This window comes from Quercus lobata, chromosome 7 (assembly GCF_001633185.2).
Source record: "Quercus lobata isolate SW786 chromosome 7, ValleyOak3.0 Primary Assembly, whole genome shotgun sequence".
Taxonomy (NCBI): domain Eukaryota; kingdom Viridiplantae; phylum Streptophyta; class Magnoliopsida; order Fagales; family Fagaceae; genus Quercus; species Quercus lobata.
Window position 1 is genome coordinate 31,870,026 of NC_044910.1, and position 15,276 is coordinate 31,885,301.

The 15,276-nt window shown below is 36.8% G+C and overlaps 3 protein-coding genes across 13 annotated transcripts; 1 reads left to right on the top strand and 2 right to left on the bottom strand.

Annotated features, from left to right (window-relative positions):
• The first annotated feature begins 236 nt into the window (after positions 1-236).
• Positions 237-4,597, top strand: LOC115953019 (mannan endo-1,4-beta-mannosidase 6). 6 transcript variants are annotated; one of them, XM_031070435.1, is made up of 7 exons: positions 237-515; positions 1,639-1,738; positions 2,091-2,373; positions 2,737-2,931; positions 3,125-3,247; positions 3,382-3,593; positions 3,869-4,597. In XM_031070435.1, exons 1-7 carry the CDS (start codon positions 485-487, stop codon positions 4,299-4,301), a joined length of 1,377 nt encoding a protein of 458 aa, XP_030926295.1. In that variant the 5' UTR covers positions 237-484; the 3' UTR covers positions 4,302-4,597. The 6 variants fall into 6 exon arrangements, with proteins under 6 accessions (XP_030926295.1, XP_030926296.1, XP_030926298.1 ...); XM_031070437.1 differs by lacking the exon at positions 237-515 and adding an exon at positions 840-928; XM_031070434.1 differs by lacking the exon at positions 237-515 and adding an exon at positions 851-928 and having other exon boundaries at positions 1,293-1,738.
• Positions 4,598-5,514: 917 nt separating this feature from the next.
• LOC115953017 (serine/threonine-protein kinase STN8, chloroplastic) lies at positions 5,515-9,585 on the bottom strand. Of its 6 annotated transcripts, none has more exons than XR_004083618.1 (6): positions 8,839-9,585; positions 8,122-8,295; positions 7,453-7,857; positions 6,741-7,084; positions 5,965-6,043; positions 5,515-5,817 (listed from the first exon to the last, which is right to left on the bottom strand). XR_004083618.1 is itself a non-coding variant. In XM_031070430.1 (5 exons), exons 1-5 carry the CDS (start codon positions 9,421-9,423, stop codon positions 6,016-6,018), a joined length of 1,539 nt encoding a protein of 512 aa, XP_030926290.1. In that variant the 5' UTR covers positions 9,424-9,584; the 3' UTR covers positions 5,515-6,015. The 6 variants fall into 6 exon arrangements, 2 of the variants coding, with proteins under 2 accessions (XP_030926290.1, XP_030926291.1); XR_004083617.1 differs by having other exon boundaries at positions 5,515-5,762; positions 6,738-7,084; positions 8,839-9,584; XR_004083616.1 differs by having other exon boundaries at positions 6,738-7,084; positions 8,839-9,584.
• A 167-nt stretch (positions 9,586-9,752) lies between these two features.
• Positions 9,753-14,578, bottom strand: LOC115953018 (serine/threonine-protein kinase AtPK1/AtPK6-like). The gene is made up of 7 exons (XM_031070432.1): positions 14,399-14,578; positions 12,350-13,305; positions 12,055-12,137; positions 11,847-11,967; positions 11,546-11,719; positions 10,672-10,776; positions 9,753-10,238 (listed from the first exon to the last, which is right to left on the bottom strand). The coding sequence occupies exons 2-7, from the start codon at positions 13,016-13,018 to the stop codon at positions 9,942-9,944; spliced, it is 1,449 nt and encodes a 482-aa protein (XP_030926292.1). The 5' UTR covers positions 13,019-13,305; positions 14,399-14,578; the 3' UTR covers positions 9,753-9,941.
• Between the last annotated feature and the right edge of the window lie 698 nt (positions 14,579-15,276).

The window sequence follows — 15,276 nt, forward strand, 5'->3', positions numbered from 1 at the left end:
TAGTTTGATTTGCATTAATAAATGTTCTTACTGGTTTCTAAAAAAAATTAGTAAGGTTTTAGAGTATGAAAAATTTACAATTATAATCTTTAACAACACAGGACAGGACAAAGATGGGAAGGGACAGAACAGGATAGGTCTAAAAAATCTAAACCTACCCTCGCCCTACTCTGTGATGCGGGACTAAAATCTTATCTCATTCCCACCCCACCACCTTTACGAGGTAGGGAAAACTCACCCGGGACAAGACAGGGAGGGGAAGGTTAAGCTGGTAGTGGAAAAATTGCCATCCGTATTCTCATTTCTTATCTCTAATTTCTCATCATTAATTGCCATCCCTATTCTCATTTCTTATTTCTAATTTCTCATCATTCAAACTCAGTTTTCATAACTAATATCTCTATCTCTACTTTTTCCTTAACTCTATCTTATTTTTGTTTGGTTTCAAATCTGGGTGAGCTTAACTCAAAATTTTGACAAAGCAATGGAGCCCATGTTCTGTGCAGATCAAAACGGTAACACGTCTCTCTCCTCCATCTCTTTCAATTTTTTTTTTCATCTCCTCTTTCATGTAGCCTGAAACATTGAAACCTTTCTCCTCCCATTTACGGCCTCTACCACCTCCAACAACCCACAAACCCACCAATTGCAATTCTCAAAAACCCAACCTAGTATATATATATATATATATATATATATATCAATAAATAATATTACTTGTCAATGATAGATAGAAAAATCTTCTATTCTCATTTCTCACAAATCCCTTATGCATAAGTGGATTGAATCCTCGTACTAGTTTTGAAACAAAATGCAAAATTGATCTATAAAATACCCTTCCATACATGAAACTTAAAACACACTGGTCACCTGCGCAGAGTGACCACCGACATTTCTTTAGTTGTTTCGCTTTATTCGGGTCTCTCAGGTAAACAATCTCTATCTTTCTTTCCCTGTATATACAGACTTATCTTATACATCTGCAATATCTGCATGTAACCGATGTCTCACTCTCACAGGTGGCAACCACACACACCTATAGATCTCACATGTTGTGGGACATTGGTTTATATACAACCATTACAAAAGATACTACAGTTAAACCACGAGAGTCCTATGCTATGATGAGAAATGTGAACTAAAATAGATAGTAACAGATAGTCCCAAAAAACACACACACCCAGGATATGAAAATTGCTAGCATTGGCAATGTTTGTTTTGTTTTGTTTGCTAAAATACTCGGGCATGTCTATTCCAATGCCATGTTCTTACGGATTCTGGTTTTTTCCTAGGACCCACTGGAACGTACCTTAGGAGTGATGTATTTGCAACTTTACTCCTACCCTTCAATTTGTATGTCCGTAGGCCATTGCTGAAAGTGAAGAGAACATAATGGTTGGATCAAAGGAAGCAAATTTTCTTGGCTTCAAAGCTAGGAACTTTATCCCTTCTTGACTACTTCACTTTCGTAATAAAGTGGCTTACAAAGAAGACACCTTAGACATTGATGCTTATAAATGTGTGGTCCATGAAATGTGCATAATGTGGCTTTTTTAATCAAAACCATGGATACCCAGATGAGAAATTTTGGGCTAAAATTTTTTTCTTTGGTGACCATTTTTATGATTCTTATTCAAGTTTCAAGTTCCACGGTGGCTGATTCCAGCGGAGATGAGCAATTGGAAACCATGGTGGAGGAAGATGAAAATGAATTAGCGTACTCTAGCAGAACTCATGGGTATATACCCAACACAACCTTTTTTTTTTTTTTTGCTATAGTGAGTGTCTTGGTTCATCAAGCACCTAATTATTCCTCTAGATGTGTGTAGTTCTTTTTCACACACACCATGAAATTACATGGGGGTGCTCAAGATGCTGACTAGGAGATTTAAACCCATGAATCCTTTTTTTATAGTTAACTTGCGTGTGATAACAAGGACACATGAAACATATTGGTGCATTAATTATACACATCTTTTTTGCATGCATGTGTATTTATGTTTGATAATGGATTTTAAATTTAATATTTTATTTATTAATTAATTATTGATGAAAAGGAGTTCATCGAATGTTTTAACTAATTTGTTTAGGAGGACTGATGAGCTGGGAGCCATGGAAGATGATCCATGGCTAATGGTGCAGAAGAAAGGGAACCAATTTGTTGTTAATGACCAACCTTTCTATGTAAATGGATTTAACACTTACTGGTTGATGGTATTTGCGGCGGATCAATCCACAAGAGGAAAGGTCTCAGACCTGTTCAAGCAAGCATCTTCAGCGGGTCTAACAGTTTGCAGGACTTGGGCATTTAATGATGGACAATGGCGAGCTCTTCAGAAATCTCCATCAGTTTACGACGAAGAAGTTTTCAAGGTACTTTAAAGTCTCAATTGTTTCTGTGATCTCATGCTTTTGAAGTTTAGTTCTTTTTGCATAACAACATCAACTTTTTAGAATCTCCATTAGCATTGAGTAACATTTGTGTTTAGATGGTTTTGGTCTTATTCTGCAGCAGCCTCAGTGGAAAGTGGCTCCTAATGGTCTTTTTATTGTAAAAAAATAGAGCATGTGAAGGTGCAGCAACAAGCAGCTGTGTCTGCTTGTCCTTTGAAAATTAAACAAAAATTTTATTTCCTTAAAGTTGGTGCCGAACTCATTTAGGCCTTCTTGCTTCATTGATTATGTGATATTAGTGTTGAAGTGACATGTACTGTGATTCCCTGTCTTGGGTTACAGGCCTTGGATTTTGTGGTGAGTGAAGCAAAGAAATACAAGATCAGGCTCATAATGTCACTAACTAACAACTGGGATGCATACGGTGGCAAAGCACAATATGTAAAATGGGGAAAAGCTGCTGGCCTGAATTTAACTTCGGACGATGACTTCTTTTCTGATCCAACACTCAGGGGCTACTACAAGGCGCATGTTAAGGCTAGTTCTTCTACTATGATAACCTTCTTATCTTTGTTGAACTTGGATATCAAACTTGAAAAATGAGCATGAGATAAATGTGTTGCCAATAAAATCTGCCACATGAAGTCTTCATCCTTGGGGATTACACATTAATCTCTTTCACATTTCAAATTCAATTTTTTTCCCCTTTATTAATGATTTGACAATGCAGACAGTACTTAATAGAGTCAATACACTCACAAGTATAACTTACAAGGATGACCCCACAATTTTTGCTTGGGAATTGATGAATGAGCCTCGATGCACCTCAGATCCCTCTGGTAACAAACTTCAGGTTTGTTTTACAACTTGGTATTGTATTCTTGGCACCCTTTAAAGAATGATTCTCTTTTCTTTTTTTTTTTTTGATTGGAAAAGAATGATTCTCTTCATTCCCTCTTAAAGTGATTGAATTTCATTGTTTTCTAGGAATGGATAGGAGAAATGGCGGTCTATGTGAAAAGCATTGATCCAAAACACTTGGTGGAGATTGGATTGGAAGGATTTTATGGTCCTTCAACACCTAACAGAGTTCAGTTCAACCCAAATACATATGCTCAAGAAGTCGGAACTGACTTTGTCAGGAACCATCAGGTTCTTGGTGTTGATTTCGCTTCTGTTCACATTTATGCAGACTCATGGTGAGTACTCACCCATCAAAAATTCTCCCTTCAAAAATAAAGACTTGCAACCATGATTGATAAACATTTGATTCTCCCGTTATATGCCTATACACAGTCTGTCATCAGGTACATGCATAGTCATGTGGACATGAAATTTAATGAAGATACCTGATGTGTGTCCCTATACATCATCATTTGCTTTGCAGCTAATTTACATTCATTGATCAACCTTTCCCCCTTATTATAGACATGTTTATGATAACTTCTGATTGAGTAATACATTATTGATGAAGGGTGTCACAAACAATAACTGATGCCCATCTGCAATTCACAAAGTCATGGATGGAAGCCCACATAGAAGATGCTGAGAAATATCTCGGGATGCCTGTTGTGTTTGCTGAATTTGGTGTATCTACAAAGGACCCTGGCTACAATGTGTCATTTCGGAACACCCTTCTCAGCACAGTGTATCAGACCATCTTGAACTCTACAAAGAATGGAGGGAGTGGGGCTGGGAGTCTTTTGTGGCAGCTTTTCCCTGAAGGGACAGACTACATGGATGATGGGTATGCAATTGTCCTATCAAAATATCCTTCAACATCAAAGATCATATCCGTTCAGTCTGTAAGACTTTCGAAGTTCAACTCACTGTGTTCTTGGAAATGCCGTTGGGGTTGCAAGAAGAAGCATGCATTGGAGACATCCGTCTACCATGATGATCTGTAAATTTAAACATGAAAAAGAAAAGGCCCAAATATGGTGGGAAAAGAAAACAGATTGATTACAGTGATATCAATCAGTATGTAAACGCAACGACATGAATATGGACTTGAATTTTGAAAACGTTGTACAAATAGGGAGAAAAAATATATAAGAATAAGAATTGCTTGCGTCATTCTTCATTTTCTGTTAAATCAATGGCATTGTCTGCAGCATAGTTATCGCATTACTATGGCTCTGCCACCAGTCGTGCCATCTCAGACTACAAGCTATCAGAATTACTATCCTTTCTCCCTTAACTATTCATACTAGATAGTCTGAATGACTGAACATGGCTTAATAATATGAAATTGTATACCATATTCTTAGCATCATAAAAGTTATGTATTGTGAAGTTCATTCCAATTATGTCATAAGTTTTAAATATTTAACCATCAAAATTCCTTGATGGGAACCTCTCTCTTTTGCGCACTAGTGAAGATTGTTAGCTATCCAAATTGAGTTGTTAACAAAGTATGTTTTCTTCTTTTTTGGCTAACATGGGTTTCTAGAGTTCTTTGAGCACCTGAATATAATCCCAGACATGTGTAGTCATCCCATCTCATACACGCCAAATAATCTCAAAGGACTTCCTTGAGGGTGGCAGGTGGCCTCAAGATGCTGGCTAAGAGTTCAAAATGGGTCTGAATAGATTTGCTTTCTTGCCTTAACTACCAAAGATCCTATACATCAAGATTATTATAAGGCTATGAACCTGTTTTCGGAATTATTTATTAGCTGATGTGGTCATGAGAGCCATCTTCTCAACTCTCAGCAACATACATCAATTTTTGGATTTTCGTATTGGTGGCTCACGATACAGCGAAGCTCTACAAAATTGCTTTGGAGTTTGGCCACTGGATACACTTACTTGCCACACAAGTAATATATCGGACTTATATTTCGTTTGATGAGTAATTTCAGTTTAAGGAAAAGGGAAATAGATATTCGATTATTAGTGGCCCCTAATTCATTAAATATGATCTATAACTGAAGTTTATATTAAATTTTGAACTGTCATATAATTTCTAAGTTGTCATAGACTCAGCTGACTTTCCATTTGTAGATCAACATAATGTAAGCCCTTCATAATCATGTGAAGTCAAGGAACCGAAGCCTTCTTGTCTACAATTGTTACTACTAAATAAGGAGTTAACAAGAGAGTGTTTTTGAAGAAAAATATATCTTTAATTCAAGACCAGATTTAACAACAGTGGCAATTAATGTTTTAAGAAAAAAAACGAAATATCACCAAACAAAGAGCTGATGTTTGTTCAGCTACTACATGTATGCTACAGAAATTCCCAGAAATACAAAGATGATATTGGTATAAATCTTATTGCCAAATCTGGTCAAATGATATGGTCATGGCCTCAGCACACCATTTGAATCCTCCTTCAGTCAGAAATATCCTCAGCATTGATGGAGCTAATGAAATTTGTAGAGCGAGTTATTTGACAATTGAGAATGAACATTTTGATCTCTGGAGGAAAAAAAAAAAAGAGAGAGAAATTTTGTGGACTTAACAAAAAAAATCTGAATTACTGTGACTAGTTGCAAACTTACAATCACACCAAAGGGCCAAATAAAATATAAGGATCCCTTTAGCATGCAATGCATATTCAAGTACCTCAGTCACCATATGCAAAAATGGCAAGTTCGTAAATTGGCCGGGAAGCATTCATAGAGCCTCTTCGATACTTCTGCCACTGCATTAAATAGAATGCAATATTTTTATTCCATATTTCAAATATTTAGGAAAAATCTTCTTACAGCTCCTGTCATGAACTGAAACAAGAAAATTATGTTTGGAACAGCTAGAAAGGTATGGCAGGAAAAGTAAACAATAAATCAATTGAGAGTTATAGGATACTTAACGAAAACAGGATTCCTAAATCAATTAGGAATCATTCACCCTCCCTCAAACAAAAGGAGTAGTAATCAAAATACAATTTGAACTCATTTTTCTGGTCATGATTTTATCTTTTTTACCACAGTTTGTGGATACAGATACAAGTTGTGTTTTGAGACAAAGGTATCAGACACAAAGACTCCCAGAAATCTAGACACAGGCACACAACTATACAGATACAACTACATTTGATATGTCTCTTGGAAACTATGAATAACACTTAGGGTTCTGCACTTGCAAATGAGTGTTGTACACAGGTTTGCACAATTTTTTTAGTGCACAAGTGGCCTACGAGGCAAATATTCAGCTCAAGTAGTAGCCCTTACTCATAAAAGTCATAGGTTTCGGGAGGTCCCCCAAAGTTTTTCTTGCAATCAAATAAGGGGAGTTCATGCATTGTCCCTATCATATTTAAAAATATTCAACCAGAAATTGCAGAAGATGAAAGAATATGAGGGAAAAAAATTTAATCACATCTCCAAGTAGCTCACTTCCTTGTAAAGCTTAATTTTGAAAGAACAGCAGCTGCCTGGTCACCACCCAACAAAAAATAAGGATGCCTTAGAGCAGCAGCAGCAGACATACGCCCTCTTCTGAGAAAACCTCTCTCTGATATAAGCCTTGTGGCCAGATCCCACCCTCTACCCGAGTCAAGATCAAGAATTGCAAAGTCAGCCCTCAACCGCGTGTAGTCCCTCCATTTATTCAAGTCATATCCATTTGTTTTTATTTCTGCATTGAAATTCTTTAAGCCCGATGTAGACCTTAAGGCAGGTATTGACATTTGCAAGAGTACAATTCCAGCAGAATACATATCAAACAGATCAGGACTGTTCAGCTGCAACAATATTTGCAAACACCACTTAGCACTTCAAGGAAAATATTACTGTAACATATTTGGCAGAAGGAAATCCAGGCATTCACATGCTCTGCAGTGTCAAAGCAAGTTCATAAGGCCTATTGACAAATCAAATTATTTTCCAACTCCCAGTAAGTGCAAATAAATTCCATGAATTAGATAAAAAAAACATATGTAACTCAATAGCAGGTCCAGTTGTCATTACTTATTTTGCTATTTCCATTTACCTTTTTTCTCTTAATTTTTCGTAAGCTCTATTTCCATATACCTCCTTGAAAGCAACAAAAAATTTGACACGTTCCTCTACAGATACACACACCAAAAAGAAAAGGCGGAAAATATGTAACCTGCCAAAGAATTGGAGAAAGAAGTGCAGCAATTGGCTCCGGAGGAGGACTTGGTGTTTCCTCTGGGAGTACATACAGTTCAGGGGGACAATAATCAGGATCCAGCAGGCTACGATTGGGTACATAGTTCTTGCCAATACGAAGGTCTGTGGCCGCCCCAAAATCTATGAGCTTGATCTGTCCCTTTTTTGTCACCACTAAGTTGGCAGGCTTTACATCGCGATGAACAATGCCAGTATCGTGGATTTTCTTCAGTGAGGTAACAATTTGGCGCATTATCTGCTTGATGATCAATGCATCACGTTCAACAGAATTCACTCCTTGCAAGACACGTCCAAACATGAGAGACTCTAAGTTTAAAGGGAAGCTGCGATCCCTCATGTAATCAGCAAGATCTCGATCTCCCTGTCACATGGATATCCCTAAATTAGTATGGGGGATAGCTGTGCATCCTTAGAAGAATTTAGAACTGTAGACAAATCTGCATGCATGTGATACAAAGAAATATTTGATCAAGTAATCCCACAAAGGCCAACATAAATAAACCAACAAGCAAAAATAAAGAAGATATCTCAATTATATTTATCATGCATGCATTCAGTATCACAAACTTAAAGTATTCAGTGTGTCCCAATTGTCAGGTAATGCATCTGTGCTATAAAACCGCACCTCAAATTTCCAAACAAGCCATTTTCCACCCTTCTTGAATTGTGAATTTGTTTTGTCGGCAACGAAACTTCCAAGGAACTCAGCGCATGTTTCAGGAGCTGCTCTGGACAGTCTGTAGTTAAACCACACCTCAAAATCGCCACATTCTTCAGCCCCTTGGATTCCAACCTTTATCTGCACATTGCCATCAATAAAAAAAACCAAAAGTTTATCATTTATATATCAGGCAAAGATTATAAAATATGGATTATGAGAAATCATTAACATGGACAAGAAAACAGTAAGAAAATTCTATTTCTAAGAAGCTGATACAAATTTTAGACTTTGAAGATATTTGCCTTACCAATCAGAACACAACTTCACAGAACCACACTATCAACTGAAATGCAAAAAGTTCGATGCTTTTAATTCATGATATTACACCTAAAAAATCCAAATGACCTTCATTTTACTCTAGGATGCATGGACATGAACACAAGTACGGTTATGATATAACAACACAAGCAATTTTTGAAAAATTATAATATGATATGGCAAATAGGAGTATAGGACATAGATACGACACCCCAAATGAAGTATCTATGCATCCTAGATTTTACCAAGCAAAACTTAATCCACACTGCCCACCTCAGAGAATCTGGAAAGGACTGAAGACAAATAGAACACAATTATAAACAATCGACCCAAATATAAAACCATGAGCCATAACATACATACCTTTTTGAGAATGACCTTCTCCTTGACCCTCTCATCCAACTCCAAGTCATTTTTTCTTCCTCTCTTCTGCACCTTCCTTTCTGCAGCTACGTTTTTTGGAACAACAGCACCAGAATAAACAACACCAAAACTCCCTTCTCCCAGTTTTTTTCCTATCACAAAATCTGAAGTCTTCAAGTTCCTCTTTCCACTCAAACTATCCAAACCCAGTTGCAGAGGGGCCAGAAGATAAGCATCAATGGCACCCACAAGAACACCAGGCCTTGCAGTTAAATAAACCCACGTCACCCCAGCAAATACCAGGAACCCCCACTTCTGCATCTCTGATAATTCCTCAGTAGCTCTCTGATATTGCAAAAACCCATATTGGAAAACAGGAAATTGATCTAGATGAAGGTTGTTCTCTACCAGAACTTCTTGGACGTTCCCAAAAAATGCACTACACCTTGTTGCGTTCCTTTTGAAACGGCTAGTGAAGATACAGAGATTAGTTCTAGAAGCCAGCTTCAAAGGTGAGAAGCAAGCAGAGGCAATCCTAGAATTATTTTTAAGTGTACATGGAGTAGGACAAAGTAGAGAAGCCATGTTTGCGTGCCAAAAAGGACCTTACCAATGCGTTTCTTGAGAGATCCAATAGTAGCGTCAGCACAGGCTTGTGTTTAGCCACGTAGCCATTTTAATGTTATCCAGGAATATTTATTACAATGATTTCTCTTCTCTGGTCTCAGTTTAAGGATAGGACTCGATTGGAGGTTGAGATAACATGCGTCTCATACATAGTAAATAACGAGGAAATGAAGAACAAGGAGTAACTTGGAAAAAAACCTTACGATTTGTAGTTAACATAAGTGGGTTAATCTTAGCATGTCATGCAGTTAAAACGACTGCCGTTGCCATGGTAGTAATGAACCAAAGAAAATAAAACTAATTATTTTGCATTAATGTATTTTGTAAAATGTCAGCTGAAAGACGATAAACATAAAGTTACATGTTCACAATACAAAAGAGCAAATGGTACGGATTCCTCGCAGAACAAACATCTTTTGAAAAGCATAAGGAAGTATTTCCCATAGAACTTGCTATCTAGGGGTATCTGGGGCTCTTCAGAAGCTCTCCTTCTGAAGAAAAGAGGCTGCAGGCTTCACATAACTAAAGCCCATGAAGACGTTTCCACTAGCATTCGGACTGGCAGCTGGAGAAACCACAACCGGCATGTCAGTCCATCGCTTCTCAAAGTTAGCTACACACTGTTTCCCAGCAACTTCAGGCCGAAAACTCGGCTGGATTTGTCGGGCCTCCAATTTCTTCCAATTAATTGGCTTGAACCACTTGTGGTGCGTAATTTCCTCACTGCCTGTAGGTCCACTCCCTAGGCGCTTGCTTGCTTCTTTTTGTAGAAGCTGCAAGAGAAAAAATTAACAAACAACTTTAAATATAAAATTATACTATGCAATGAAGCACACATTTACAAGAAGATCGACCTTGTTCAGAACTAAGAGAACTTAGTTGTATTCTTGATACTGGTTGAAATAATAGACAAGTTTTCTTTACTTCTCTATGTATAAAGTAACAAGGCTGTCAAAGACAACATTGGGATGTACACTTGCAAATATTCATTAATTAGCATGGATAGGGGGGGCAGGCGGGGAAGGTATAGTGATAAGTTGCACACACACCAGGGGGGTATTTAACCCAGGAATTCACCATCCACCCACTCTTTGGCCATGATAAGGAGAAAACGAAGAAAAAAGGTTAAGGGAAGCATAGAAATTCTCAATTAAGAAGCTGTGCTGATTAGATAAGAGAGCTTATGTCAAGGGCAAGAATAATTACCCCTCTCAACAGAGAATGTGCTTCACTAGACAAAAATGCTGGCAACTTGATCTTTTCCTTCACTATCTTTTGCTGGATTTTCTCTCTGTTCCCAGTAAAAGGAGGCTGTACAAGCAGAAAGCATAACCAAAAAAGAAATTATTAACAGTTTTGTACAACCAACCACCGTTATTGTCCATGTTATAAAATCCATATTTAAGTTGCAGTCTTCACCGTACTGAGACATGTTGGATCATAATCCCACACATGTATACAATCTGATGCACATATAACATACTAATGTGTAAAGAGAGTATTGGAAGAAGCTACCAAAAATGATAAGCATTCTCATGGAACAGTATATAGCCTATGAAATAGACAAGATAGATAGTACTAGTGTACTAAATGAAAGAAAACAGCATGAAAAGATTATCTAAAATAGGAAAGTTCCCACAAGAACATGGTGGAAGTGTTCCAGCATATTAGCACAACACTAAGAACCCCTTCCCCACAACAACCATGGGTGCATGCAGGGAGGGGCAAAAAATACCACCCAACTATATGAGACCTTTAACTATTGTATCCTTTTTAGTCACAAAGAGCCAAATATCTTTCATAAGCCCAACGAGAAAAAAGAATCACTGCATGAAATGTTGATTTTACAAAACATCCATGTAACTTTGTAACAAGCTTTACTAGACATAATTATTCCTGGAATTTGAATTGCACGCACACTAATCTTCAATTTCAACACACACAAATCTCAAGAGTGAAAAGTACTATTGGACATCTCTACTAATAAAGACTATCTAAAAGGATCCATCATCCAATGAACAATAAATGAAGCAAAATAAAAATCACAACCACAACAAATAAACACTAGTGAAACACTAACCTTGCCAGTTAGCATCTCAAATAATAAGATTCCCACACTCCACCAGTCTGCAGCCTTATCATGTCCCTTTCCAAGAATAATTTCAGGCGACATGTATTCTAAAGTTCCACACATGGAATTAGATCTTGTATTTTCGTCAAATTTCTTTGCCATGCCAAAATCAGTCAACATAGCCTGATAAATGAAAGGGTAACTGTCAGATATTTTTCTTCATTGAAGCATGGACAGCATGCTCAAACACACAAAAGCACACATGTGAACACACAAGCATGCAACAGTAGAGAGAGAGAGAGATTAGTACATGGCCATCTTCATCCAGTAGGATATTTTCAGGTTTAAGATCCCTATGCATTATGCCATTTGTATGAAGGTGAGCAACTGCAGATACAATCTCAGCAGCATATATACGAGCAAGATCCTCCCTGAAAAATAAAATAAGATAATCTTCAATACTAATTAACCCCAATTAAACACTCTGGAATTGTCTATAGTACTGAAATCAACGGTACCTGAAAAGGCCATGGTGGTAGAGCTGAAAGAAAAGGTGACCCCCATTCACAAAATCAAGCACAAGATATAGTCTATATTTGGTCTGCATGGAAATATAACTTGAGTAAATACTCATATCTTGAAGAATTGACCAGCTAAGTAGATTTAGATTCAAATTTCTCTAGTACATGTTTTTGTAGACACAATTCATGTTAAAGATACAATGGAATGCTCAGATAAAAAGCTACAATAGAAGAAAAATCAAGGCATATGGAACTATAAAACTTCAGAAATTTAAGGTAAGGTGGACATTACTTGGAAGGAATATCTGAGCTGGACAATGAAGGGGTGATCTACATTTGTCAAAATATCCCTCTCAGCTTTCATGTATTCTGCATGATTATTCTCCATAATCTTGTCCTTACGCATGACCTTCATTGCATATATTTCTGTCGTACCCTTTTTCCTCACCTGATATACTTTTGCAAATGCACCCTGCCCAACAAACTTCAAAATCTCAAAATCTTCGATGCCTACACTCTCAACCTTCATACAATTTCCATCGAGATCTTTAAGAGGTGTCTCGATTACGGTGTCATTGGTGGAGGGTTCCTGAAGTTCTTTGATAGTGTCCCCATTCACAGAGTCAACTAGTTCCACCAAATCGTCTGTCTCATGTATAGTGAGCATGCTGAGCTTCAATGATTGACCTACACATGAAGAAGGACCAACCAGAGAGTGTGATCGGCTGTAAATGACAGCTGGATCATCATAAATTAGCTCACTCACATCTTCTACAGAAATAGGGTTACCAAAATCACCATAATTCACTTCTATTGGGGTCTGAACAGGTAGAGGACCAAACACGTCAGCGAAATCCAGCTCAACATGATCCATATCAGCAGCATCCATGGGGTTCACAGGTATAAGTAATGGTTTGCAAATGCGGTTGTTGGCCAAACCAGGTAACTGTGATGAAACCATTTTACCAGATGTGAAGAAGTAATGTGACCTGCAGATAACCAAATTGATCGCTACTAGCCTACTACAGGTCGTTATCCCCAAAAGTCTACAAGACCCTCACTGCAGAAGGACTCCTGTCAATAGCCTTAAGTAACAAGAAGTTTCCGTATGCAAAAGGAGTACCCAAGAATTTTGGCAGTAAGCAAAAAAGAATCCAGAAGAAGAGGTTGTTGTTGTTGTTTCCCGATTTACAGGAAACCACGGATGTCTCAGTAAGTCTTGAATTCATGAAGATCAAGTTGTCAAATCTGCAGTTTAAGGTCAAAACAAAGGACAATATAAGCAAGTAATCCCAAATTGAAACCAAAAAAAAAATGTTTTTAACACGGAGCAAAGCTTCTCTAATAGAAGTCCACCCCCTGAAAACCAAAAGATATTAATCAAAACAAAAAAAAAAAAGGATCTGGGTTGGCGAAGACAAAGCTAGGGATTAAAGGTGACATATTTATCTGCTTTTATAATTAGTAAACAGCTATATTTATATATTAGAATTTAATTTTCAAGCTCCTTAATTGGCTATGGCACTTCCTTCTTCCATAAGAATGGATGGAGCATGATAATCTGGAGTCAAGCACACTAGGAATGTAAATTACTTACTAATTATGCAAACATCACTAATTTTACTAGGTCAACAATTCCAAAATTTTATTTTAAGGAAAAAAAAAATCATGAACAAAGTTTGTAAAAAGAAAAGTTGAACCCAACAGATGCAAAATCAAGTTTGGAATCACAACAAACCAAATAAATCACACACATAAATAAATAAATAAAACCCAAAACTCAGTCTTCACACAGCTCTAATACATTAAGGCAATCCCTAAAAACAAAACCTATATGTAAATTTCGGGTCTTAGAACCAGCTTTGAAATTGCATAAGCAGATCTCGTATTAAACCAAATAAAAAATAAAAAAATCAAGCTTTTCTAGTACGCACAGAATATTACATATGATTTTTTTTTTTCTTTACCTAAAAAGTTTCCAAGTACAATTAAACCAACAAAACAACCTTATAACAACCTTAAAAATCCGAAATTGGAGATTCAAATCCCTAACGACATTTACGAGGTACAACCACCCAAAAAAAAAAAAAACATTTCAAACGTAAGACGCTAATCACAGAACAAGCATCCAAAAAAAAAAACCTTAACAGAATAAAAAACAGAACAACAGACACATCCGACAAATAAAAAATCAGATCTCTCGAACAAATCCACAAAAGTTTCGTTGTTTATTCTAAATCTTACTAACAACATTGAATCCTATGGTTGAAGAAAACAACAACGAATTATAGGTTGGAAAGTTGAGGAATTTAAGGAAAGAAAATGGAGATTAAAAAACTACCTTGGAGGGTTTGCAGATTGCTGAGGAAAAGGAACGAAAGAGAGAGACTTTTCTTAAAGCGTGATTTAAACAAAAATATTCTTAACAACAAAACGAGAATGCTTCGCGTCGCCACTTATTATTATGAGAATGCTAAGGTAACGTGTGGGGGTTCTTTTAGAATTCACCACGGTGTTGGATTGGAACACCAAATACGTGGCGTCGTTGGAGTGGTTGATCCAACAAGTTATAAACAACGCTAAATATTGATGGCTTGGCACAATACTTTTGAAACTTTGGAATATGCCTTCTTGGTTAAATTTAGATAGAATTTTGGCTTAGCTAGCACTAGTCTATTATATCGATTTCCTTTTTAGTGAATGAGATTCTGTAGACGTGACCTTCCAAAGTTCAAACTCATATATATCTCTCATACCCCACTTCTTGACCAATTTAGTAAATCACAAATTTACGGTCACAACATGAGTTGGTTTCTCTTATAATAAAGTACTCCATCATTTTAAAAAATAACAATTCTTTATATAAATTATACCTACTTCCATCTCATCCATCCATTATATGTGTCTTAGTCTCATCTTAACCAAAAAATTCGGATATGCATGTTTGTGCGTTTAAGCAAGTGGTACCTTCGAATAATTCTAAAAATAATTGTGAGTATAATTAAATTCTAGCTGGTTCGTTTTCAAAAAGAAAATTCTAGCTGGTTCAAGCTTTCAAAGTCAAATTTGTCTCCTCAAGTTTTCTAAATAAGTAGAATATTACATTTCAACATAAGACGCATGCCAAAGTTTCATAGAATTGGTAGGCCATTACAATGATTACATTAAGATAAAAGACCCATACCAATTTCCATAATTTTAAAAAAAAAAAACTATGAG

Bases quoted from the DNA above. Each gene is read 5' to 3' on its own strand.
- LOC115953019 (XM_031070434.1), top strand. From the start codon at position 1,566: ATGGATACCCAGATGAGAAATTTTGGGCTAAAATTTTTTTCTTTGGTG. The intron at 1,739-2,090 runs GTATATACCCAA...TAATTTGTTTAG, and splicing joins TACTCTAGCAGAACTCATGG to GAGGACTGATGAGCTGGGAG. The intron at 2,374-2,736 runs GTACTTTAAAGT...CTTGGGTTACAG, and splicing joins ACGACGAAGAAGTTTTCAAG to GCCTTGGATTTTGTGGTGAG.
- LOC115953017 (XM_031070430.1), bottom strand. From the start codon at position 9,423: ATGGCTTCTCTACTTTGTCCTACTCCATGTACACTTAAAAATAATTCT. The intron at 8,296-8,838 runs GTATGTATGTTA...GGCAATGTGCAG, and splicing joins AGAAGGTCATTCTCAAAAAG to ATAAAGGTTGGAATCCAAGG. The intron at 7,085-7,452 runs GTTACATATTTT...ATATTGTTGCAG, and splicing joins TTTCTCCAATTCTTTGGCAG to CTGAACAGTCCTGATCTGTT.
- LOC115953018 (XM_031070432.1), bottom strand. From the start codon at position 13,018: ATGGTTTCATCACAGTTACCTGGTTTGGCCAACAACCGCATTTGCAAA. The intron at 11,968-12,054 runs GTACCGTTGATT...TTTATTTTTCAG, and splicing joins TACCACCATGGCCTTTTCAG to GGAGGATCTTGCTCGTATAT. The intron at 10,239-10,671 runs GTAATTATTCTT...TTTCTCTTGCAG, and splicing joins CACATTCTCTGTTGAGAGGG to CTTCTACAAAAAGAAGCAAG.